At 58.4% G+C, this 21,932-nt stretch overlaps 6 protein-coding genes across 8 annotated transcripts; 4 read left to right on the top strand and 2 right to left on the bottom strand.

Annotated features, from left to right (window-relative positions):
* Positions 1-132: 132 nt before the first annotated feature.
* Positions 133-3,127, top strand: G6PC (glucose-6-phosphatase catalytic subunit). Its single transcript, XM_032711101.1, has 5 exons — positions 133-423; positions 932-1,041; positions 1,412-1,520; positions 1,765-1,880; positions 1,980-3,127. The coding sequence occupies exons 1-5, from the start codon at positions 194-196 to the stop codon at positions 2,489-2,491; spliced, it is 1,077 nt and encodes a 358-aa protein (XP_032566992.1). The 5' UTR covers positions 133-193; the 3' UTR covers positions 2,492-3,127.
* LOC116798588 (alanyl-tRNA editing protein Aarsd1-like) lies at positions 3,067-8,845 on the bottom strand. 2 transcript variants are annotated; one of them, XM_032711098.1, is made up of 14 exons: positions 8,752-8,832; positions 8,556-8,678; positions 8,318-8,477; positions 7,876-7,933; positions 7,366-7,522; positions 7,159-7,275; positions 6,826-6,956; positions 6,585-6,651; positions 6,301-6,392; positions 5,769-5,823; positions 5,106-5,200; positions 4,839-4,970; positions 4,175-4,253; positions 3,067-3,250 (listed from the first exon to the last, which is right to left on the bottom strand). In XM_032711098.1, exons 1-13 carry the CDS (start codon positions 8,788-8,790, stop codon positions 4,238-4,240), a joined length of 1,242 nt encoding a protein of 413 aa, XP_032566989.1. In that variant the 5' UTR covers positions 8,791-8,832; the 3' UTR covers positions 3,067-3,250; positions 4,175-4,237. The 2 variants fall into 2 exon arrangements, with proteins under 2 accessions (XP_032566989.1, XP_032566991.1); XM_032711100.1 differs by lacking the exons at positions 3,067-3,250; positions 4,175-4,253 and having other exon boundaries at positions 4,746-4,970; positions 8,752-8,845.
* Positions 8,846-9,406: 561 nt separating this feature from the next.
* PTGES3L (prostaglandin E synthase 3 like) lies at positions 9,407-11,636 on the bottom strand. Its single transcript, XM_032711102.1, has 7 exons — positions 11,515-11,636; positions 11,053-11,166; positions 10,855-10,921; positions 10,434-10,532; positions 9,990-10,079; positions 9,848-9,901; positions 9,407-9,636 (listed from the first exon to the last, which is right to left on the bottom strand). Exons 1-7 carry the CDS (start codon positions 11,520-11,522, stop codon positions 9,628-9,630), a joined length of 441 nt encoding a protein of 146 aa, XP_032566993.1. The 5' UTR covers positions 11,523-11,636; the 3' UTR covers positions 9,407-9,627.
* Positions 11,637-11,747: 111 nt separating this feature from the next.
* RUNDC1 (RUN domain containing 1) lies at positions 11,748-15,749 on the top strand. The gene is made up of 5 exons (XM_032711097.1): positions 11,748-12,118; positions 12,748-12,906; positions 13,158-13,356; positions 13,610-13,699; positions 14,258-15,749. Exons 1-5 carry the CDS (start codon positions 11,783-11,785, stop codon positions 15,118-15,120), a joined length of 1,647 nt encoding a protein of 548 aa, XP_032566988.1. The 5' UTR covers positions 11,748-11,782; the 3' UTR covers positions 15,121-15,749.
* Positions 15,750-15,911: 162 nt separating this feature from the next.
* Positions 15,912-17,934, top strand: RPL27 (ribosomal protein L27). The gene is made up of 5 exons (XM_032711103.1): positions 15,912-15,969; positions 16,068-16,150; positions 16,270-16,439; positions 17,016-17,126; positions 17,844-17,934. Exons 2-5 carry the CDS (start codon positions 16,070-16,072, stop codon positions 17,890-17,892), a joined length of 411 nt encoding a protein of 136 aa, XP_032566994.1. The 5' UTR covers positions 15,912-15,969; positions 16,068-16,069; the 3' UTR covers positions 17,893-17,934.
* A 625-nt stretch (positions 17,935-18,559) lies between these two features.
* On the top strand, positions 18,560-21,867 carry IFI35 (interferon induced protein 35). Of its 2 annotated transcripts, none has more exons than XM_032711254.1 (9): positions 18,560-18,696; positions 18,782-18,940; positions 19,205-19,363; positions 19,699-19,809; positions 20,100-20,244; positions 20,518-20,651; positions 20,876-21,065; positions 21,348-21,454; positions 21,575-21,867. In XM_032711254.1, exons 1-9 carry the CDS (start codon positions 18,682-18,684, stop codon positions 21,764-21,766), a joined length of 1,212 nt encoding a protein of 403 aa, XP_032567145.1. In that variant the 5' UTR covers positions 18,560-18,681; the 3' UTR covers positions 21,767-21,867. The 2 variants fall into 2 exon arrangements, with proteins under 2 accessions (XP_032567145.1, XP_032567146.1); XM_032711255.1 differs by having other exon boundaries at positions 18,576-18,696; positions 18,782-18,853.
* The last annotated feature ends 65 nt before the right edge of the window (positions 21,868-21,932 follow it).

The raw sequence follows: 21,932 nt of genomic DNA, 5'->3' as shown, positions 1-21,932 counted from the left end.
AGTTATTCCAAACATGTTTGTAACAACCCCCCCGGTGATGCACCTTTGGCAAAAGTGGTTTTGAGTCCAAAGATCAGTGCTGGGACAGTGACCTGCCCACAGCAAACAAGACTCAGCAGACTATAAAACCCCAGCGGCACAGCGGCGCGTGGGGCAGCCGGAGCCAAGCCGAGGGCAGGGGCAGCAGAGGAGGATGGAGGCCAACATGAACCTCCTGCACGACGTGGGCATCCGGACAACGCACTGGCTGCAGCAGCACTTCCAGGGCTCCCAGGACTGGTTCCTCTTCATCTCCTACGCTGCTGACCTCAGGAACGCTTTTTTTGTCCTCTTCCCCATCTGGTTCCACTTCAGTGAGGCAGTGGGCATCAGACTCATCTGGGTGGCTGTGATCGGAGACTGGCTCAACCTTGTCTTCAAGTGGTGAGTGGCCCTGAGCCACAGCTCCCTCCGAGTGTGTTGGCACAGCTGGACTAACACGGGCCAGCTGGGTGCTCTCAGCCCCAATGCTGGAGTGGAACAAAGGACAGAGTTCAGCTCCCAGCTGGGCAGTGACAATAGTCGCTCCTTCCCAAGCTATGCAGCAACAGCTCCCCCCTTCTCAGAGCCAGGCAGAGAGATGGAGCCTTCTACAAATAGACTGCTTATCAGCCGGGGCTGTGGTGCTGAGCAGGGGCTGCACAGAGCCCCTCAGCACAGGAGGTTGCATTGACTTGCACCCAGGAAGTTCTTGCTCTTCCCCTTGAGGGCTGGGGATGGGGACATGGACAGGCAGTGTCAGCTGTCAGAACCAAGCGACCAGATGTACGCTGTGTCTGTCAGGATGCCCTCAACCACTTGTGGGTCCTTTGCTTCTTCCAGCTCCCAGGACAGAGCTGAAGCTGCAGCTGTGCCCAAAACCTCCTCAGACCCCATTCTCCTTTCTTTTCAGGATCCTCTTTGGAGAGAGACCATACTGGTGGGTCCACGACACGGACTATTACAACAACACCTCTGCCCCAGAGATCCAGCAGTTCCCGCTCACCTGCGAGACTGGCCCCGGTAGGGTCCTGCAGCCCTGGTAGGGTCCTGCAGCCCTGGTAGGGTCCTGCAGCCCTGGTAGGGTCCCCCAGCCCCAGCTGGGGCAGCGGGCACTTGCCCAGGGTGACCTGCACATGCAGGGAGGGGGGTGCTGGCCTGGGCAGGGTCATGGTTGGCAGCCCACCAGTGGCACATGGTCCTGGTCAGCTCTTGAGAGAGGGCCATTACTGCTGTGCTCCCAGGCACACCATCTGTGCCTGCAGTGGGGGGAGGCAGGGAAGTCCCTGTACAGAGCAGACCTTGACCCTTGATGTGGTGGCTCAGCACAAACCCTGCCTGTGCTCAGCTCTGGCCCACACCAGGTCTGACCTGGGGCTCTCTTTTTGCCCAGGGAGCCCGTCTGGCCATGCCATGGGTGCAGCAGGTGTGTACTACGTCATGGTGGCGGCCCTCCTCTCCGCTGCTCGTGGGAAGAAGCAGTCAAGGACATTTGGATACTGGTAAGCTGTGCACCAGAACAACCTGGGCAGAGTGCTGGGCAGAGGCAGCTCCAGCACTGACTGGCACAGCCAAGCCCATCAAGGCACAAGGCTGTGGACAGATAGACAGGCTGTGGCACCCCAGGTGGGGTCTGCATGAGGATGGGCTTGGCAGAGAGCCAGGCACTGTTTAAGGTGTGGGATGGCAGTGCCACAAGCTGTGCAAGTTGGCCCTGGCACCAACATAGCCACCTGCCCCTCACAGGGTGCTGTGGATGGTGCTTTGGACGGGATTCTGGGCAGTTCAGGTCTGCGTCTGCCTGTCCCGAGTCTTCATTGCCGCTCACTTCCCCCACCAAGTCATCACAGGCGTTTTCTCAGGTAAGTGCATCAGATCCCCCATGCCCTTCCCTGCAGCTCTTCCATGCTGGACTGCAGTACCCTGAGCACTGACCAGTGCTCCTGCTTTGTTACTGGCAGGGATGGCTGTGGCCAAGACCTTTCAGCATGTCCGCTGCATCTACCACGCCAGCCTCCATCGCTACACGGGCATCACCTTATTCCTCTTCAGCTTCACCATTGGTTTCTACCTGCTGCTGCGGGTGCTTGGCGTGGACCTGCTCTGGACACTGGAGAAGGCACAGAGGTGGTGCAGCCGCCCTGAGTGGGTCCACATCGACACCACCCCCTTTGCCAGCCTCCTCCGTAACCTGGGCATCCTCTTTGGGCTGGGGCTGGCTGTCAACTCCCACATGTACAAGAAGAGCTGCCAGGGGAAGCAGGGCCAGCAGCTGCCCTTCCGCCTGGGCTGTGTCACTGCCTCCCTCCTCATCCTCCACATCTTTGATGCTTTCAAGCCACCCTCCCACATGCAGCTGCTCTTCTACGCCCTCTCCTTCTGCAAGAGTGCAGCTGTGCCACTGGCTACTGTCAGCCTCATCCCCTACTGCCTCTCCCACCTCATGGCCACACAGGACAAGAAGGCTGCCTAGGGCATCCCTGCAGGTAATTGTGCCCAGGCAAGTGGCCACCCTAGCCTTGGTCTCAGGGGCACCCACTAGCCCTGGTGCACCCCAGCCACTGTGTGCTTCCTGCTGATTTTGCACTGGGAGTGGACTGTGGAGGCTGGGCTGGCGGCACTGCTGGGTGGCTCCCACCACAGAGACCCACAGTCGTGCCCTTGCTGATGGCACAGCGAGCCTTGCACTCCCAGGACTCCCCTGCTGCCCCTCCTGCACCCACGGGTGGAGATCATCTGCCTGGGACCCAGCAGCAGCGGTGGGGAGATCCTGCACTCCCTCTGCAGCTCATGGGGACACGTCAGCTCCGCACTGCAGGGCTGGGGACAGCACCACGGGGAGCAGGGTGCTCTCCCCTGGGTGCCTGGGGTCTGCTGGCGAGGCAGCTCTGTGACAGGAACGGGCAGACACTGTGACATGGAGATAAAGTGCCAGCACGAGGGACCCTTCAGCCCTGGGGCGTTCGGTGTTCGCTGCTGTGATGCAGTGTGGGGTGAGCGTACACCTGTGTGTGTACATACGTTACATGTATCTATACACACATGACGTGGGGGTGTGGCTGTGCACAGGAGGTATTTTATTAAAGCTGAAGGTGTGTTTAGCTGGTGAGTTCGTGTGTTCTGCTGGCCTGTGCTGTGGGATGCAGGATCAGCTCCTGGGTGCAGGGCTGTAGCACGGACTGTGGGTGGTGGAGGAAGGACGTCTGTCCTGAGTGATGAGAAACACCAACACCTGCAAAACACGTTCAAATCACTGGGAAGGGCACTGCCAGGTGTCCCGGGTCTCTGCCATTCGCCCCTGGTTGCAGTCAGACACTGAGAGCACAGCAGGTGGGGCAAGGGATGAGCTGCTTTCTGTGCTGTTTATCCAAAGCTTCTGGGTGCACGTTGTGGCAGGAACAGGGACAAACGTGTGACACCTTGCTGCTTATGGAAACAAGCTCAGCTTTGGGACTGAGTGACTCGGCTGGGGCTGTGCTGAACTCCCAGGGTGTGGGGACAGAGCTGGTGTTTGGCTGTGCTGCAGGGTTGGGGTGGAGGTGGTCAGTGCTGGCACAGCCCCCAGCCACCACGAGCCCCAGTGCCAGCTCTGCCCAGGTGCAGGAAGCGGCTGCATCAGCATGGGGTCACAGCAGCTCGGCTCTCCCAGCCCTGGCATCCCAACACCCCTGGTCTTGGCATCCTGGCCCCCTGTGGTGATCCCGCCCTCCAGCTTCAAGCCATGCAGGCTGTACAGCCTGGCAATTAACTCCTTCACTACACATCCTCGCTCAGCCTGAGATAGTCTAAAATAGATATGGAGGTGCAGATACTTTCTTCCTGCCAGACTCTGTGTGTGCACTTGCAGAATCTCCCCCAAACAATCAGTGCCTGCAGCACTGACCCTACACCCAGCTCCAGCTTCTGCAGTGTTCCCTGTGTGCTGACACTGTCCCAACAGCTCAGCCATGGGCCATGGCCTGTGGCCCTACAGCAGCCACAGCAGCCACATGTGGGAACATCGTGTGCTGGGGTTCACCATCCCTTTGTTCATGACAGATAAACTTCCTTAGGATGGAGGTTTCTTTTATTCTATTTCTCTGTTTATTACCAACATTTAAAGTGAACCTGTCATGCCACTTCTATCAAAAAGGAGGGGAAAAAACCCCCAAATTACCTGTTGTGCCCCACTGTGGCTCCACAGCACCACTTAGTTCCTCCAGCTGAGACTGCAGCAGCTTCAGGGCCTGCCCAGGCTAGAAAGGCAAGCTTAGGGAACACTGGGAACCGGGCTGCCTGATCCCAAGGGAGTTTGTAGCTGCAGCAGCCCAAGAAACTCTCAATGTTCAAAAAAGGACCAATAACAACTGCATTTCAACAAGGGAAAGGACTGGTACATGGTGGGGAACAGCCTCCTGCCCGTGGACCACCCACTCTCCCTTCTGGGTGCTCTCTGTCCCTGCACAGGCCAAGGTGTCAGGGAGGACCAGTGGCCTCTTGCTGAGTGTTACTGCCAAAGCAACTGCTCCTCAGCAACTGGTGCAAAGCAAAAGGCCACAATGTACCGCCAGCTGGAGGCCCCTCTTGGTTTTAGCAACCTTACAAAGTGGTAAACTAAGGACTACTTTAACCCCTGTACCATTTGGCTGGGGAAATGAAAGAGCCCTTGCAGCAAAGCACAGATTGTAGATCCCCTCTCCATTTCTGTGAGCACCAAACCAGCCTGCACAGAGCATGTGCACACCAGCTTTTGGGTTCAGGTCTTTATTCTCCAGGAGAGAAGTTAGTGGGGTCTGTGCAAAACAGGGAAGGAAGCCCTACTTTTGAGAATTATTTCTTACACTTCAGGGCTTCGATGGCTGATGAATTCCTGGAGCAGAGCTTCCACTTCTCCTCGACGGCTCATCTTGGCTGCCTTGCCCTGGAAGCGGTCGCGCTTTCCAGCTCCTTTCCCTCCCAGCAGCTCTGCCACCCTGCAGCAACAACACCACAGGCTGCAGCCCAACCTGCTCCAGGCAGCAAACATGGATCCGTGCCCGGATTACACTGTGCAGCTGCTCAGTCTGCAACGTCAGAATTCATTTTAAACAAACCACAAACCACGTTACCTGGGACCTAAATTCTCAACTGCTTCAACAGGTCCAGCTAAAAGGAAGAGTCCTGCTTCTTTTTCATCCCCCACAGTCAGGAATAGCAGGGTTTCCTGTGGACAGAGATGGATGCTGCTGCAGATTAACTACTGCCTTCCTTGTTCAGGGAAAGGACAGACACTGGCCACAGGACCAAAACACCACACTGACAATTCAGCAGTTTATGTGTGTTACTGAGACAGAGACTTCTTGAAAAAAGTAAAAGGAAAGTGGCTTCTGAACCTTTGGTTCTGTCACATGTTGTTGGGACAACATGGTACTGGGGTATCCTCAATTAAAAGGATACAGTTGGCAGTTGGACTAGATGAGTGTTGTAGGCTCCTTCCAACTAAAACAGGCTACTCTTTCTATTCTATTACTATCCTATCCCATCCCATCCTTTCCAATGAGGGTTTGTGCAGCTTTGGGGGTCAGGCTCTTCCCCAGTCCCCTGAATTCTCACTGTTGAGGATTTCCCTGCAGACTGAGGCTGCTGGGGACAGGTAACCTCAGGTAACTGTCAAAAGGAACCAGACCTGCAGCTCATGACTGCAGCAGGAACAGCAGCCTGACCAGCCCCTGTCTGTGTATAGCTCAGGTGGAAAACCAGTGGTGTCGGGTCAGTCTTCATCACCAACTCACCTCTGTCCCAATCTCATTAGCGATGATGTTCATAAATTCAGAATCACCCTCCTTCCTGTATGGATGGGTAAAAAAACACTTCAAAAGGAAGGAAACCCCCCCCCTAGAGTAAAAAATCTCAATTAGAAACCAGTGGCCTGATCAGGGGTTTTGGCCTCTTGCACTTAGTATAGAGATTAGGTTTTGTCCATATATCTAAATCCTTGTAGGGTATTCCTGTGGGCATGTTAGGAATTACTTAAGTGTTTATCTTTAAGAAATAGAGCTCCCTAGTTTTATTTGAAAATATCAAGGGCAGAGAGAAATTAGATGGATGCAGTCATTTCTCAGCTACAAAACCAGAAGTCAGTGACTGAATTACCAACAGATTCCTTCAATTACAGAACTTTGCAGCAGGCTGAGGCAGTTTAATATTTTGCTCACCTCGTTTATCCTTTTCCTTCACAAAACAAGCCTGAACAGGTGTGAGAAAGGCAACTGCCATAATACATGTGAGATACTGTTGGCCCCTTTTCCCTGAGCTCCCCCATACCTGTGTAACACAAACAGCTGCCTTGGAGCAGGTTTGCTCTTGAAGTCCCGAGCTATCAAAACAGCAATGTCTCTAAGCAGGTTCAGGTTATTCTGAAAGAAAAGCAAATGAACTGTACTGCAGCTGGAGAAGTCAGTGTGAATACAGTTGTGTTCCTAGAGGTTAGAGCACTTTTCATAATATCCACAAAAACTGAGGCCTACGATTCAATTCCCAGTTACCACAACTAAAGCTCAGGTCTGCATGAAGCAGCCACAATTCACTTTTCCAAGCCATTCTCGTACCTTGTGGAGCAGTTTCACAGAGCTCTGCAGTCTTTTCACAGCCTCTACATGCTCACCTGGTCCATTTCTGAAAGAAAAGGGAGAATTTAGATCACTGGATCATCATGAAGGACAAAGAAAGGATTTCCTAAAGGAGCAAAAGCAGATCATAAACAGCCCCAGGAGCTGTACCCTGAAGCTTATGTGGTATCTGTCAGAAGAAAGAGTAAAGATGAAATAACAGAAGTGGAAAGGTTATTACTTGAGCAGGGAGGTTAGAGCCTTCTCAGTACTGTGACTTTGTTCAATTGATTTCAGCACTCTGTTTCCCACCAAGAAAATCAAGTTGGTTTTGTTCTTTTTCCCTTTTTCCACGCCAAGGAGTTTAATAACCTTAAAAAGAAAATCACGCTGGTCAGAACAGCATTTTGGTTATACACACAGCTGGTCATTTCCTACCAGACTATGCCTTGTGGTGAATATTGACTCTCTGCCAGTGAAAATAAATTGATTAAAATCAATTTTAATTGATTAATCCACACATTGCTCTGTGTGGAGCGTGGCTCCCAGAGGCAGCTCGGCTGCGACCACCCACCTGCAGGTCACTCAGGTTGGAGACATGAGTCCCACAGCACATGTTGGAGTCGATGCCTTCGATGTCCACAACACGCACTGGCCCCACATGGTCATCAGGCAGCCCCCGGCTCCTCACCTGGCAGAGGAGAACAGTGCCAAACAAGGTGACATCCATGCTCAGTTATTCTGCTCCCACGAATACCATCAGTTCTCTCCCATCACTTACTCTTTCAATTTCAGGGTCATCTGCAGCCAGTTCCCTCACTGTCACAGGGACCCTGTCCCGGATTTTCTCATTCACGCTCCTCTCCAGGGCCTTGACCTGCTCTGCTGTCATTGAGGGGGTGTCCAGCTCAATGAGGCTTCGCTGACGGCCCAGCTCCCTGCACCGGGGAAGAACATCTGCTGCTGTAGCTCAGACCATCCAGGAGGTCCCTTTGTGCAGCACCAGCATCCCACTGCCAGGAATGTGGTGACTGAAACAAAACACACGTCTCTCCCTGTTATGTTCAGAGCACCAGGTGCAAACCAAACACTTGAGGAGGACAAGACAGAGCAAACACTTTGTACAGCTTTTCTCCAGGTCAGCCACCTCTTCCAGTCAGGACCTCTGAACTTGAGTGAAATGTCCAAACTCCTTTTGGTGTATTAATGTTCAGGCTCCGTGGAGCCCAGCACAGTGGGACGTACCAAACAAGGTAATACTGGGGTCAAAAGGAACCTTCATCCTGCTCACCATGAAGTTGTCTTGAATCCAAACATCTGTTCTGCAATGGCAGTGATGAGATGCTGTCCTGGAAGAGACATGTAAGCACCAGCTCTGAGTGCCACTGGTATTTTCAGTCACACTGTGTATGTCCCACTGATATTCCCCACAACAGGCGAGCACTGGGCGCTGCAGGGCTCCTACCAGCGCCCAGAGGAGCAGTGGAGACAGCCCTGCCCTCACGGGTTGAACTTTTCCTTCCAAACCTGTTTTCGGTGGGTTTGTTTACAAGCCAAGGAGAGCTCGCAGGGGGCACCTGCTGTCCCAAGTGGCGCCGGCGACAAACTGTGCACGCAGAGCTGCCGAGCATCCCCCTGCCCTGACCGGGGCGGGGACACGCTGGGCACTGACCGCCCCCACCACCGCGGTAACCGGGGTGTTACCGGGCACCCCCCCCGGTACCGGCACGGACCTGAATGCTGCTGCATGTGGTCGAAGCGGCGCTCCCAGTCCAGCGACAGCAGCACCTCGGCGCCGGGCTCCAGCGCGGCCGGCACGAAGTGCACGGCCTCGGGTCCCCGCCGGGTCACGCGCAGCACCGGCACGTCCCCGATGAGGCCGCGATCGTCCGGCTGCGGACACGAGGCGTCAGCTCCGCCGGCCCCGGCCCGGCCCCCGCCCGGCCCGGCTCGGCCCGGCCCGGCCCGTACCTGCCCGCCGCCCTCGGGGAAGAGGATGGTGTCCTCCAGCACCACCTGGAACCCGCGCACCGGCTCCCCGCCGCCCTCGGGCCGCAGCTCCGCCGCCTGGCACGACACCACCCTGGTGGCGAACTGCGACAGACACGGCGGCACCGTAAGGGTCAGGGTAAGGGTGAGGGGCCTGCCCCGCGCCCCGCGCCGGTACCTGCCGGGCCCAGCTGTCCCGCTGGCACCGGAACACCATCGCGACCGCCCGGGGACCGACACGGCACAAGGGGCGGCAGCGGCTGCGCCGGGAGCGGGCGGGGCCTGCGGGGTGACGCGCGGGCGCGCTCCCGGCGGCGGCGCGCGCCCGCTGCCGGTGGGGAAGGACCGCTCCCGGTTGTGGAGGGACCGCAACCGGGCGGGGAAGGACGGCTCTCCCGTGGGGACGGACGGCTCCCGGGCGGGGAAGGACGGCTCTCCCGTGGGGACGGACGGCTCCCGGGCGGGGAAGGACGGCTCTCCCGTGGGGACGGACGGCTCCCGGGCGGGGAAGGACGGTCTCCCGTGGGGACGGACGGCTCCCGGACGGAGGAAGGACGGCTCTCCCGTGGGGACGGACGGCTCCCGGGCGGGGAAGGACGGTCTCCCGTGGGGACGGACGGCTCCCGGGCGGGGAAGGACGGTCTCCCGTGGGGACGGACGGCTCCCGGGCGGGGAAGGACGGTCTCCCGTGGGGACGGACGGCTCCCGGACGGAGGAAGGACGGCTCTCCCGTGGGGACGGACGGCTCCCATGCGGGGAAGGACGGTCTCCCGTGGGGACGGACGGCTCCCGGGCGCCTGGCGCGGCGGCGGCCCGAGGGCACAGCAGACAACTGCGGCAGTACACGTTTATTGCCCCATGCCCCGCGCGGGTAACCCGGCACGGCAGACCGGACTGCTTCTGCCGCCCGGCGTCGGGTGCGCTGCACAAGCGGGCACAAGCTGAGGCAGCTCTGCTCTCTCGGAAAACCCTCTCCGCGCTGCCTGTCCATCGGTGCGTGCTACCGGCGCGGCGGGAGGCTCCTGCAACCGCGGCATCCCCGGGAGCCCGGACTTCAGTCGTCCTGTGGGAGAAGTGGGAGATGCCAGGGACCGGGCCAGCCCTGCACCGGCTGGCAGCCCCTGGCAGCCCAGGGAGTGTGTTTGCACTGGCTCCAGGACAGGCTGCCCGAGGGGAGCAGCAGGAGCTGCTGCCGGTGTCCTGGAGCTGGGAGAGGTCAGAGCCCGGGCTCTGCTCAGCGGGGTGGTGGGAAGTAGCTGGCAGGTGGTACTTACATCCAGGTCATCCATGGCTGGCGGGGGGGCTTTGTCTGTCACCTTCTCCAGCATCTGGATGGGAAACAAACAGCTGGCTCCCCCTCATCCCAAGCACCCACCTGATGTGCCCCTGGACCCTGAAGCCAGCAGCCCAGCTCACCTCTGCATACTGCTCCACCATGGCCCTCTCCACCTCCTCATCACCTTCCCAGTCTCGCCAGTTGTCAAAGTCCACAGAGAGCCAAGCTGGCTGTGGGCACAGAAAGCATCCCCTGAAGGGGGGAGCAGCACTGCAGGGACTCACAGGCTGCTCCTGCACAGGGCCTGGGAAGAGGTAAAAAGTAGGGGTGTGCCTTTGCCTGCAGGCATCGGTCCTGACCCTGCCTGTATCAGGAAAAGAGGTGCTGCATCCTTCCTGGATTGCACTAATTTGTGGACTAGCAGTGATTGTCAGGTTGGGTTTTTTGGGAGCTCTGTCTCGAGGTCCCCTGTGGGGCCCTCTGTGTCTGTCCCAGGGGTAGGTTGGTCCCTGGGAGCCACGAGGTGCTGCATGGGGACAGGACACGTGCTGAGGCTGGTCCTGGCTGCCAGGCACCACACACACCTTGATGTTCTCCTTGGTGATGCGTGGCCAGGCCACTTTCTCCTTCCACTTCCTCATAAAGCATGTGATGGACCGGTCAGAGCGCTTCTCCCGTGAGTCCTGCCAAGAGATCAGGGGTGCCTCACCTCAGTGTCTGTCAGACTCCTCTCTGCAGAGCTGGACAGGGTTATAAAGCTCAGCCCCACACAGACTGAGGGAGATAAAGAACCACGGAGACACATTGTTTCTGGCTCAAGCCAGCACCCCAAGTACCAGCCCTGGGCAGGGGCAGGGCTCTCAGGTGTGTGCTCACCTCACTGAAGCTCTCGGGACACAGGCAGGATTCAACGCTAAGCAGCATTGCTCAAGACCACACAGGCTGGCTCTGACTCTGAGCCTTATAGAGGCTGGTGGAGAACAGTTTGTTGGGGGGAAGCCTCACCTTGGAGTTGACTCTGGCATATAGGTTGATCTCATTGTAGAACTCCACACCGTCTGCATTTTTGCAACTGCCAAAACACAGTAACAGCCTGGCTTAGGAGACGGCCACGCGTGCGCTGCTCTCTCAGAGGCCTCCCTATCCTCCAAACGACCCTCAGTTCAGGCCATGTCGCCAGTCAGCAGGGCAGTGGCTGCTCACCTGAACACCAGCCGCTGGTCCTCGATGACGACCTTCACGTCTCTGCTGTCCTCGACACAAAACTCCAGGTACACGTACCGCGGGCGATCGTACCACAGTGTCTTTGCAGGTTGCCTTGGGCAAGAGCAGACCAGAGGGTGTCACCAGCGGACATTCCCCCGGTGCCCAACAGCGCTCTGCAGGGCCCGCACGGGGCACGGGGGACAGGGGCGAGGAAGGGGCCCCGGACGCGGGTCGTGCCTGGGTCGAGCCCCGGGGCTGGCAGCGGGAGCCGGGCGGGTTCCGGCCGGGAGGTGGGCGGTGGGCACGCGGCGCTCCCCTCGCCCGCCCCGCACGCCCCTCGACCGGCTGGCGGCGGGGCCCGGCCGACCCTGTTCCCGCTCCCCCCTGCCGGTCCCGGGTCGCAGGGTCCTGGGACCGGGCGCCGTGCAGGCGCTGCCTGTCCCGTCCGACCGCGCTCACCTCGCCATGGCCGTGCCGACTCCGCCCCGCGCTATTTCGGGTAGGGGGCGCGGCTGCCGGCGGGGCCCGGGAGCGGGGGCCGGGAGCGGGGGCCGGCCCGGGGCGGGCACAGCGCGGACAACCCGCGGCCCGGTCACCGCCCGCTGTGCGCGCCCCGGGGCCCCCGCGACCGCCCCACCGGGCCGCGAGGGGGCGCGCTGGCCCCGCCCATTGCCCCGCCCCGCGCCGGCAAGATGGCGGCGGTGTCACGGCGCCGGTAGCCGCGGCCATGGAGGCGGAGGGCGGCCCGCTGGGCCCCGGCGAGCGCTGGGCGCCCGTGGGCGCCGTGTCGGCGGAGGAGGAAGAGGAGGCAGAGGAGGAAGAGGACGAGGACGAGGTGGCAGGCGGCGGGTCGCCGCAGTCGGTGCCGCGGCTGCGGGCCGAGCGGCGCCGGCTGCACGGAGCGCTGCTGGCGCTCGCCTCGCACTTCGCTCAGGTGCAGTTCCGGCTGCGGCAGGTGGCCCGGGCCGGCCCGGCCGAGCAGCAGCGCCTGCTCCGCGACCTCGAGGACTTCGCTTTCCGCGGCTGCCCCGCGCCGCTGCCCCACGGGCTCGGCGCCGCCCCGGTGAGTGCCCGCGGCCGGGCGGAGCGGGGCCTTGGTTGGGCACAGAGAGCACCGGCGCCGCGGGTACCGGCGTCCCGTGGCTCCTGGCCCCGCGCTGCCCGCCCCGGCATCTCTAAGTGCGCGTGTCCCGGCTGAAGCCCGTTAGCGCTGCCGGCGGGGGCTCAGCAGCTGCGCTGCCCGCAGTGCTGGTGTTTGCACAGAGATCGGTGCCAGACACACTCAGGGCCCTGCTGACTCGGTGCCAGCTCGCAGGGACGTGCCCTAAAGCCCTGAGTGGTGTGTCACCGCTCCACTCCCACCTACGGCACAGGTGAGTCAGAGGATCTGTGATATGAACACGTTATTTACATACACGTTATTTGGCCACTTTCTTCCTGGATCCCTGCCTTGTGGGATGGGGTGTGGGTGCAGGAGGCCTGGAGAAGCACTTTCCTTCCCCTGTCAGATGAGGTGATGTGGCTGGCACCTCGTCTTGGTGCTTAGACACATTTCTTTCTCAGGCTGGTTTGCAGTGCTCGCTAGTGAAGTGCATGAGCTGCAGGAAACATTCCTCATGTCATGATCTTGTTCTCTGGGGCCTGACTAAGACAATAAGCCTTCAATTTGATTTACTGGTAACTTTTTTTCAGGGTGAGCAAGAGAAGCAGGAACAAATTGAGGTCCAGAAGGAGAAGCACAGAGAGCTGATCCTGCAGCTCAAGACACAGCTGGATGACCTGGAGACCTTTGCTTACCAAGAGGGCAGCTATGACTCTTTGCCACAGTCTGTGGTTATGGAAAGGCAACGGGTAAGGCTCACAAAACCTCCTGCATTTCCTAGCCCTTGTGAGGGATTACAGACTGTAGGTGGTTATTAATCTGTATTTCTTGCTAGCAGCTGAAATAGCGTCAGGAGTTTTTCTACACATATGAACCTGTGTCTTTTGCAGTTATTTCTGTGCAGCAGAGGCATCCTGTTTCCAAGCGAGTGTCTGGGAAAGGGATATCCTGGGCAGCAGTGCCACACAGTGAAATCATGCTGCTCACTTGTATTTTGCAGATGATTATAAATGAGTTGATAAAGAAGCTGGACATGGACTTGAGTGAAGATATTGCAACGCTCTCTCCAGAGGAACTGCGGCAGCGGGTGGATGCTGCCATAGCACAGATTGTAAATCCAGCCAGGGTGAAAGAGCAGCTGGTGGAACAACTGAAGACCCAGATAAGGGACCTCGAAATGTTCATCAACTTCATTCAGGGTCAGTGATGAGTTTTTGGATGAGCAGACTGAATTGCTGTGTAATTCCCTGACACAGTCATGAGGAGGGAGGTCACAGATGTTGGAAACAGCTTCTGTGTCACAGGAAAGTAGAAATCTCTCTAAACTGATGGTGAGGAAAAGGATAGAGTGGCAAAAGAGGTCCAGAGAGGTCTGAGGAATGTTGACCTTAATACTGTATGCACAGCTGAAATTCATAAATGTGAAATAATGGTGTGAAATCCTTGTTGTAGATGAAGTTGGAAGCTCTGGTAAGGCAGAAGATGGACACTGTGACTGCGGGGGCTCCTACAAACCCAGCACCCAGCCTTCTGGGAACAGAGGTGGGCACCACTGGGCTTGGCACTGCCAGCACAGTTCTGTCTGTCCCTCCCTGGAGCTTTGACAGGCACAAACCAGTCATACTCTGCTTTTTCCTGGCAGTTGGTCTCTATACTTCCCCAGTCCCACTGCTGAGGGCCTGTGTCCAGTTCCTTTACCCTCCCTTTATGTGATCCTCATAGCAGTCAGAGGGCCTGAATGTGTGGCAGAGAGGGTGGGATTGGTACTCAGCAGGGGTCAGGAAGGGACTGCTGATAGTGCAAAACGCAGACAGACCGAGCAGCCCTGTCTGATGCACTCTAATTCATGCACTTCAAGCTCTGAACTCTGTAAGCAGGTACTGTGAGCTGGGGGGATCCAGTGTTCTTCAGGGTTTGAGACTTCCCTACTTATCCCACGAACTTACTGGAACTAAGTAGTGTAGCATGAGGGATGTGCTGCTAGTCAGAATGTTGGCCTGATGGAGTTTGCAGACATTTACACTCCCTTTGTGTGTATGAACAAGCAGCGTTGTTGACTCCCTAACGAGAGTATGTTTTTCTCTTTTCTCACCTGGTCAGTGAACCCAGAAGATGCCAAAAGGATGAGAGAAACGGGCCTGCAGCTCATGCGCCGTGTGCTGGCTGTGCTGCAGATCTTTGCTGTCAGCCAGTTTGGCTGTGCCACAGGTCAGATCCCTCGCACCTTCTGGCAGAAGGACCAAGACAACAAGGACTTCTCCCCCTTAATTAAGAAACTGGAGTTGTCGGTGGAGCGGGTGAGGCAGCTCGCCTTGAAACACCAACAGGCAGAGCAGGTTGTCTGCTCTGAGCTGCAGGATGTTCCCCTGGGAGGCAGAGACGAGCTGACTCTGGCTGTGCGCAGGGAGCTGACGGTCGCTCTGCGGGACTTGATGGCTCACGGGCTCTACGCCTCTTCCCCTGGCATGAGCCTGGTGTTGGCACCCATTGCGTGCTTGATCCCTGCATTCACCCCCTCGCCGCGGACCATGCACCCCTGGGAGCTCTTTGTCAAGTATTACAATGCTAAGAACGGACAAGCCTTCGTGGAATCCCCGGCTCGCAAGCTCTCCCAGTCCTTCGCCTTGCCTGTGACAGGAGCAGTGGCCACCACCCCCAAGCAGAGCCTGCTGGCTGCCATCCACACGGTGCTCACGGAGCACGGCCCCTTCAAGCGCAGCGCGGACTCGGAGCTGAAGGCGCTGGTGTGCATGGCGCTGAACGAGCAGCGCCTGGTCTCCTGGCTCAACCTCATCTGCAAGTCTGGAGCTCTAGTGCAGTCCCACTACCAGCCCTGGAGCTACATGGCCAACACGGGTTTTGAGAGCGCACTCACCCTCCTCAGCCGCCTGAGCAACTTGAAGTTCAGTCTCCCGGTTGATCTGGCTGTTCGGCAGCTGAAAAACATCAAAGATGCTTTTTGATGTGTTTTTATTGTAGATCATCCATTTTCCACAAGTAGGCAGCTGTTGGGCTCAAGAAGCCTGGCTTTTGTAAGACCCAACTTTGTCTCTTTGATATTTGCTTTTAGGGAAATCTTAAGAGTGTCGTGATGCTGGAAGTGTGTGTTGTCCAAGGTTGTCCCTGCAGAGCTGCTGGAGGCTGTGAGATGGGCAGCACCTCCTTACCCCAGCCCTGCTGCTCTCAGGGGCAAAACTGCCTTGCCCAGGTGCCAGTGAGTGTTGGGGTGGGGGGCAGAGGGGACCTGCAGCTAAGCTCCTGTGTGGTTATTTCTCACCGTCTGTGCTCCACATGATGTACCCACAAGACCCCTCATGGAGGAGCGAGGCTGGCAGGTGTTGAGGCACCTCGGGGACTGCCCAGTCGCACGGGACTTGCCCTCTCCAAGGTGGATGTAGAAGAGAGAGGCAGATACACAGGTGCCCTGGGGCTCCAGGGTCTCCTCCAGCAGCTCCGCAACCCGCGTCTCTCGGGCTGCCAGGCTGCTTTCTCCAACGGTCCGAGCAAATTGTTCCAGGCTTTTGTGCAAGGGCCAGCACGGCCCGGTGTCTCGCGGGGTGTATTAAATACCGCTGTAGTGCGTGTGGGCCGAGCCCGCCACCGTGCCGTGTGCTGTGTCCGTTACCGGCTCCGTTACGCGGCCCCCGCCGTGCCCGGGGATGGGGGGCGCAGACACACCCGGCCCCGCCGTGCCCGGTGCCGGCAGCGGCTCCCGGTGTCGCGGCGGAAGTGACGCGCGATCGCGCCGTGAAAGGGCGGGGCGCGGCCGCAGCTTCCTCTTCCGGCCTGGGCGCCATCGCGGCGGAGCCTCGGTGAGTGGGGGCCGGGCGCGGGATCCGCCGCCATCCGCGAGTGCGGCGGGCGGGGCGCGGCGCGGGCTCGGCCTGACAGCCGGCTGCTGTGTCCGCAGAGATGGGGAAGTTCATGAAGCCGGGGAAGGTGGTGCTGGTGCTGGCCGGCCGCTACTCGGGGCGCAAGGCCGTCATCGTCAAGGTGAGCGCGGGGATGATCCGGCGGGGCCGCTCCGGGCGCGGCTCCGCTCGGTCGTGCCGGGGGGGCGGCACGGGCGGGGTCCCCGCGGTGCCACCGCCGCTGCGGCCCGTGTGTTTCAGAACATCGACGATGGCACCTCGGACCGCCCGTACAGCCACGCTTTGGTGGCCGGCATCGACCGCTACCCGCGCAAGGTGACGGCTGCCATGGGCAAGAAGAAGATCGCGAAGAGGTCCAAGATCAAGTCTTTCGTGAAGGTTTACAACTACAACCATCTGATGCCCACCCGGTGAGTGCGGCCCCGACAGCGCTGCTGCCGGCAGTGTCGGCTGGAGGAGTCTCGGCTGCATCTGGGGATCGCGGTTCTCGTGTGCTCTAGTGAACGCCCAGAGTCACCGAGGCTGTTAATGCCGTGGCTGAGTGAACATGAGGTTCAGGCTCTGCAAAAACAGGGAGTTGAAGGTCTGAGGTTGAGGGGAAATACTAACTTCTGGAATGAGGCAACTGGCTCTTAATTTAGCCACAGGAGCCTTCCCCTTGTTCAGGGAGTGTCAGCAGAGGAGCATTTGAAACAACTCTGTCTGGGGCTGGCAGAGCCATTTCTCCCTGTGCCCTGGAGCTCTCGGAGCAGCTCCCAGGCAGCACGTTGGACAGAGCTGTGCATCCCTCAGGAAGCAGTTGGCTGTTTTCTTTATAGGTTGAACTGGGGATCCTTTAGTGGTTCAGTCATTCCTGAACTGAGGAAGCTTTAAGAGCTCTAGCTCCTTGACCTGGCACTAGTTAGACTGCTCTTGGCTTCCTGCTCGGTTTTCAGCCCTGTGCCAGGTACTGTGGCCCTTTCAAACCATGCTGTTCTTTTGCCTAGGTATTCTGTGGATATTCCCCTGGACAAAACAGTGGTCAATAAGGATGTGTTCAGGGACCCTGCTCTGAAACGCAAAGCGAGACGCGAAGCCAAGGTGAAATTTGAGGAAAGGTGAGCTGGGATCTTGTCTCTTCAGTAGTGTTGGTGCTCGTCCCCAGGGCAAGGACTTGGGTGGCTGTGCCACAGCCTGTGAGTCCCCAGTTTGGCACTTGTGCCCCAGCTTCCTTGCATGCACGTTTGGTGAGCATGTTCCTTCTCCCTTGTCCGTGTGTGCAGCACTGTGTGTGTGCAGCATTGTGCAGGTGTGAGCAAGGCCTTTCAGGTGCCAATGGATGCTCTGGCATCCCACTGCCACTTCATCCATTCCCTCTCTGTCACTGGGCTGAGTGGCCTGGGGTAGTGCTTATGTTTGCCTAGGAGTGCTTGGGTTACCGACCCTTTTGGTTTTCTGTTCAGAAGCTCCTTCAGAGGAAGGAGCTGTGTAGCCTCAGACCCAGGGTGTTTCAGGCAGCCCCTGCACTGTTCTCTGAGGGCAGCTCCTGGTTACTGCCTTCCACACAAGGTGTGCAGCAGGACAGCCATGTGCTGTGCTCATGTCCATGGGAGTGGTGGGTGTCCTTCATGAGGGATCTGGAAGCTGGCCCTTGCTTCCCTTAGAGTTTCAATATTTAAAGCAGGTCTAGTTGCAGCCTAGGCTGGAGAGACCAAGTGAATTGTCTCTGAGTAAGCTGGTTGCTGCTTCCTGTCTGCCTGGGACAGCTCAGGTGCAGGTTTGGTTCTGTTACCTGCTGGTACAGAGCCTTCTCTAACCTTTGTGTTCTCTTTCAGGTACAAAACCGGCAAGAACAAGTGGTTCTTCCAGAAGCTGCGATTCTAGGGGTGTAACAAGGTTGCATCAATAAATGTTTATTAAAAACCATGTTGTTTTGTTATTCAGAAAAAAAAAAAAGCAGTGGTCTCTGTGGTATGGTTGTGCTTGCTCTGTGTCTCTAAGAGCTGGAAAGCTATGGCTGTCCAGGTGAGTGTCAGCACCTGAGCCAAGGGTGCAGATGTAGCCTCTGGGACTGCCTTGGGGCACCTCCTGCACTGGGTGGGGCCAGGGCTGCTCTTCTCTCCTGCACCTTTAGGTTGATGTCATTCCTGCTGCACTGGAAATCTCTTATTCCCAAAACTGTGATGATTCCTGTGAGATAAAAGGGGTGGAAGAGGGAAGGTGAATGGATGATTCCAAGTGTCTGCTGAGTGCAGGGTGATTCATGTGGGGACCAACCTGAGGGTGTTGGATTTTTGGTTCCTGAACGGGGTGATGCTGGCTGCGGCCACCTGAGGGGGGAGCAGGGGCTGGCTCGGGTTGTTAAACCCAAGAGGAGGGCAGGAAGAGGTTGTGTTTGTATTTATTTAGGTGTTTATTTCCTGGTTTCGGGCAGGACAGTCGGGTGCTTGGGGGAGGCGGGTTCCATGGGAGGGAGATGGGGTTGGTTGACGGGGTTTGGGGCCGTGGGGGGGCCGGGCGGTCCGTGCCTTCCTCCGGCAGGGGCGGGGCGGGGCGGTGCCGCGGAAGCGAAAGCGAAAGCGAAAGGGAGCCGGCGTGGGCCTCCCCGGCAGCGGAGACCGGGCAGGGAGGGCTCCCCTGGGCTCCGGTCCGTGCTGTCCCAGCGCCGCGGGGATGGACTCGGAAGAGGTGAGGAGGAGCTGAGCCGCGGGGACCTGCGGGGCGGGGGGCGGAGGGGCGGGCGCAGAGAGGCTGAGACCCCTCCTCTGGTTAGGATTCCTTCGTCCGGCTGCACGACGGCCCGGAGAGCCCCGAGCAGCTCTGTAGGGAGATCGAGCAGTCCAAGGTGCGTCCGGGAGAGGGGATTGATCGGCTGGATCCCGACGGCCCGCAGAGCCCCGAGCAGCTCCGGCGGGAGATCGAGGAGTTCAAGGTGCGTCCAGGAGAGGGGATTGATCGGCTGGATCCCAACGCCCAGGATCGCCCCTGGATCTGCCCAGCCAGCCCTGGCCATGAGATCGAGTGTCTTTTCTTGGACTATGAGCCAGAGGTGGCAGAGAGGGCTAATCCCATGGAGAAGAGAGCCTGTCCTGGGATCTGGGCTCATTCCCAAAGGAGCAGCCTGTGCTGGGGCTGGGTGGCCAGTTGGGTGGCACAATGTCTGCAGGGTCTTACTGTCTGATGGTGCTTCTCACAGGAGCTTTACAGTCTTCTGGAGCAAGACTGTGTAAAGCTACAAATGGCCAAGGAAGCTACAGAGCAAAGGACACAAGAGCTGAGGAAAGAGGGAAAAGTACTGCACAAAATTCTTGAACATCGAATGTCTTTAAACAGAGGTGAAGAGAAGGCCCACCAGGTTGGTGTTGAGAGGATGTGTCTTTGGCTTGGAAAGGTGTGGGTGGTGGAGGGGCTGCATCACGGTGCTCACTGCTCTGAGATCGCTTTGCTCTGGGTCTGGTGGAGGTTTCACAGGAAACAGGCCTGTGCTGGGAAGTGAGGCACTGCCATGGTGGTGAAGGGGGAGCTGTCCTCAAGGGCAAGGAGCCAGGGCAGGGCTGCAGGCAGTCAAGAGCAGGAAAATGGTGTGGGTGAAGCTGTGTCCAAGAATAGTGCTGTGCTCAGAATGAGAAGTGTGCTGCAGCCCCTCATGTCCTGGTGTTCCCTTACTGCCCCCTCTTTCCTTCCTTCCAGATGGAGCTTTTTGCAGCACAGGAGGAGAACACCAGATTGATGAAGGAGAAGCAGGTCCTGAAAAATAAACTGGAAGAATTGAAGAGGGTCCCCCAGGGTGATCTTGTGATGGTAATAGAGTGTGTGTGGGTGCTCAGGTCTGCTGGCAAGAGTGCAAGCCTGACTGGAGAGGCTGCGAGCAAATGCAGCTGGGCACTGTGTGGTGACTGGCACAGCTCCTGCTGACAGGTGGCTCCTTTCCACAGCCAGGAGCTCCAGTCATGGCTTTGGGACTCCAGGCACAGCCAGACCCTACGAGAGACTCTGCTGAGGCTCTCCAGCTGTTTATTTTGAGCCATGAGCTTGAGACATGCCTGTGCAGGGTCTGGTCTCCTCCAGGTGCTGTCTGTACTTGAACCTAGATGCAGTCTGGCTTGCCAGAGAAGAAAATGGTGTTTAAGGGACTTGCAGCAAACAAGGAGGACATGAACAAACTGATGCTCACCCCACGAATCCGTTACCCTCTGCCAGGGGGCTCAGCTCTCATCACCTTTGAGAAGGCAGAGGGTAAGTGTGAGAAGAGCACGGCCCTGGCCTGGTGTCCTGCTCAATCACTTTGGGGCCTGCCCTGTGTTCCCTCCAGGGCTCGGTGCTGCCTCTCCACCTGTGTTGTGTGGGGGTCCTCCCCGAAGCATTGCTGGCACTGTGCCCTGTTCTGCAGAGCACTGGGAGCAGGCAGTCACTGCCCTGTGCTGGGGCCTCTCCCTGCTCTGTCCTGTCCCACAGACTACTGGGAGCAGGCAGTCACTGCCCTGTGCTGGGGGTTCTCCCTGCTTGCAGTGGCCCAGAGGATCATAGAGGTGAAAGAGCACGTGGTGGAGCTGAGCTGCTGGGAGGAAGTGGAGGACCTTGACCAGTGCAGAATGCGAGTGCAGGCAGCACCTGTGGAGATACTGCTGCCATCTGCCCTGGAGGTAGGGCCTGAGAGCCTGCTGCATCCCACACCACAGAGCTGCCCTGGGCACAATGCTCCCCCCTGCTCGAGCCTGCCACTACCAGGGCACTGCCACTACCAGGGCACTGCCACCACCAGGGCACTGCCACCACCAGGGCACTGCTACCAGCCCCACTCAGTGCTGCTCCCCTGAGCTCTGGGGCCGGTCCTGCTCTGGCACTGAATGGCCTGTGCCACTCACAGATGAGGCTGACTCAGAGCAGCAGGAGCATCATTGTGTCTGACCTGCCCAACGGGGACATCACTGAGGATGCACTGCTGGACAAGCTGGAGCTCTTCTTCAGCAAGAAAAAGAATGGGGGCAGCGAGGTGGAGAGGAGGGAGTTCCAGGAAGACTCTGGCCAGGTGGTGCTGACCTTCAGAGAGGATGGAGGTGTGTGGGGTGTGCTGAGCTTGGGCGGCTGGCAAGGGTGGAGCAGCCCAGCCTGTTCTGGAGGGAAATGGGTCATCTCCTGAGGGCAGATGTAGCTGTGTCTGAGGAACAGGGAAGGCAGAGTGAGCCCAGGTTGTCCTGCCTCCCCTGAGACTATGCTGGTGTAGATGAGCTTGACAATGAGTTGGGCAGTGTCAGCCTTGGTGCCTATGCCAGGGACATAACCTCCCTTGAAGCTCATCTGGGGCCTGGGCAGTTCAGGGCTTTCCTCTCCATCTTCAGTCGCAGAGCTGCTAATTGAGAGAGGATACATCCAGGTTCCTATTTTGGGAGAAAAATACAAAGTCAAAATATCACCATACATGAATGGAGACATCACCAACTTGCAGGTAAAGGCACGAACCCTGTACAAGCAGCACCTGCCAGCCTGTGCCGAGGCAGCACAGGTGGGGGGCTCCTGAAGCCCCTCTCTCTACTCCACCACACAGCTCATCCCTGTCTCTGTCCAGCTCCAGCCCTCCTGCTGTCCCAGGACTGTCCTGCTTTCTGGCATTCCCGATGTGCTGTTTGATGAGTCCATGAGAGACACCCTGGAGATCCACTTCCAGAAGCCCAGCCTCGGCGGCGGGGAGGTGGATGCCCTCGCCTACGTCCCAGCAGGGTGGACGGGGAGGGCCGTGTTTGTGGAGGACACGGGCTAGTCCTGGCCATCCCAGGGCTAGTCCTGGTCATCCCCGTCAAGCCGAGATCGTGGGGCTCCGTGGGCCCCCCGGCACGGCGAGAATTAAAGCATCTGGCGAGAGCACCGTGTCTGTCGTGCTGGGGTCGGGCCGGGAGCTGCATGCAAGAGCCGTCGGGGGGCTGGGC

The sequence above is a fragment of the Chiroxiphia lanceolata genome, chromosome 26 (assembly GCF_009829145.1).
Source record: "Chiroxiphia lanceolata isolate bChiLan1 chromosome 26, bChiLan1.pri, whole genome shotgun sequence".
Taxonomy (NCBI): domain Eukaryota; kingdom Metazoa; phylum Chordata; class Aves; order Passeriformes; family Pipridae; genus Chiroxiphia; species Chiroxiphia lanceolata.
This window is presented reverse-complemented; position numbering and strand designations above follow the sequence as displayed.

What these genes read in the sequence shown, in the direction of transcription:
- PTGES3L (XM_032711102.1), bottom strand. An exon ending in GACCAGCGGCTGGTGTTCAG is followed by an intron (nt 10,922 to 11,052) that starts GTGAGCAGCCAC and finishes GTGTTTTGGCAG; the next exon opens with TTGCAAAAATGCAGACGGTG. An exon ending in ATGCCAGAGTCAACTCCAAG is followed by an intron (nt 10,533 to 10,854) that starts GTGAGGCTTCCC and finishes ATCTCTTGGCAG; the next exon opens with GACTCACGGGAGAAGCGCTC.
- RPL27 (XM_032711103.1), top strand. Translation starts at nt 16,070, where the DNA reads ATGGGGAAGTTCATGAAGCCGGGGAAGGTGGTGCTGGTGCTGGCCGGC. An exon ending in AACCATCTGATGCCCACCCG is followed by an intron (nt 16,440 to 17,015) that starts GTGAGTGCGGCC and finishes TCTTTTGCCTAG; the next exon opens with GTATTCTGTGGATATTCCCC. An exon ending in AAGGTGAAATTTGAGGAAAG is followed by an intron (nt 17,127 to 17,843) that starts GTGAGCTGGGAT and finishes GTTCTCTTTCAG; the next exon opens with GTACAAAACCGGCAAGAACA.
- LOC116798588 (XM_032711098.1), bottom strand. Translation starts at nt 8,790, where the DNA reads ATGGTGTTCCGGTGCCAGCGGGACAGCTGGGCCCGGCAG. An exon ending in GGGACAGCTGGGCCCGGCAG is followed by an intron (nt 8,679 to 8,751) that starts GTACCGGCGCGG and finishes TGTCTGTCGCAG; the next exon opens with TTCGCCACCAGGGTGGTGTC. An exon ending in GGATTCAAGACAACTTCATG is followed by an intron (nt 7,523 to 7,875) that starts GTGAGCAGGATG and finishes TCCCCGGTGCAG; the next exon opens with GGAGCTGGGCCGTCAGCGAA.
- IFI35 (XM_032711254.1), top strand. An exon ending in CCCAGGGTGATCTTGTGATG is followed by an intron (nt 19,810 to 20,099) that starts GTAATAGAGTGT and finishes ACTTGAACCTAG; the next exon opens with ATGCAGTCTGGCTTGCCAGA. An exon ending in CACCTTTGAGAAGGCAGAGG is followed by an intron (nt 20,245 to 20,517) that starts GTAAGTGTGAGA and finishes CCCTGCTTGCAG; the next exon opens with TGGCCCAGAGGATCATAGAG.
- G6PC (XM_032711101.1), top strand. Translation starts at nt 194, where the DNA reads ATGGAGGCCAACATGAACCTCCTGCACGACGTGGGCATCCGGACAACG. An exon ending in CTCAACCTTGTCTTCAAGTG is followed by an intron (nt 424 to 931) that starts GTGAGTGGCCCT and finishes CTTTCTTTTCAG; the next exon opens with GATCCTCTTTGGAGAGAGAC. An exon ending in CATCACAGGCGTTTTCTCAG is followed by an intron (nt 1,881 to 1,979) that starts GTAAGTGCATCA and finishes TGTTACTGGCAG; the next exon opens with GGATGGCTGTGGCCAAGACC.
- RUNDC1 (XM_032711097.1), top strand. Translation starts at nt 11,783, where the DNA reads ATGGAGGCGGAGGGCGGCCCGCTGGGCCCCGGCGAGCGCTGGGCGCCC. An exon ending in ACGGGCTCGGCGCCGCCCCG is followed by an intron (nt 12,119 to 12,747) that starts GTGAGTGCCCGC and finishes ACTTTTTTTCAG; the next exon opens with GGTGAGCAAGAGAAGCAGGA. An exon ending in GTTCATCAACTTCATTCAGG is followed by an intron (nt 13,357 to 13,609) that starts GTCAGTGATGAG and finishes TCCTTGTTGTAG; the next exon opens with ATGAAGTTGGAAGCTCTGGT.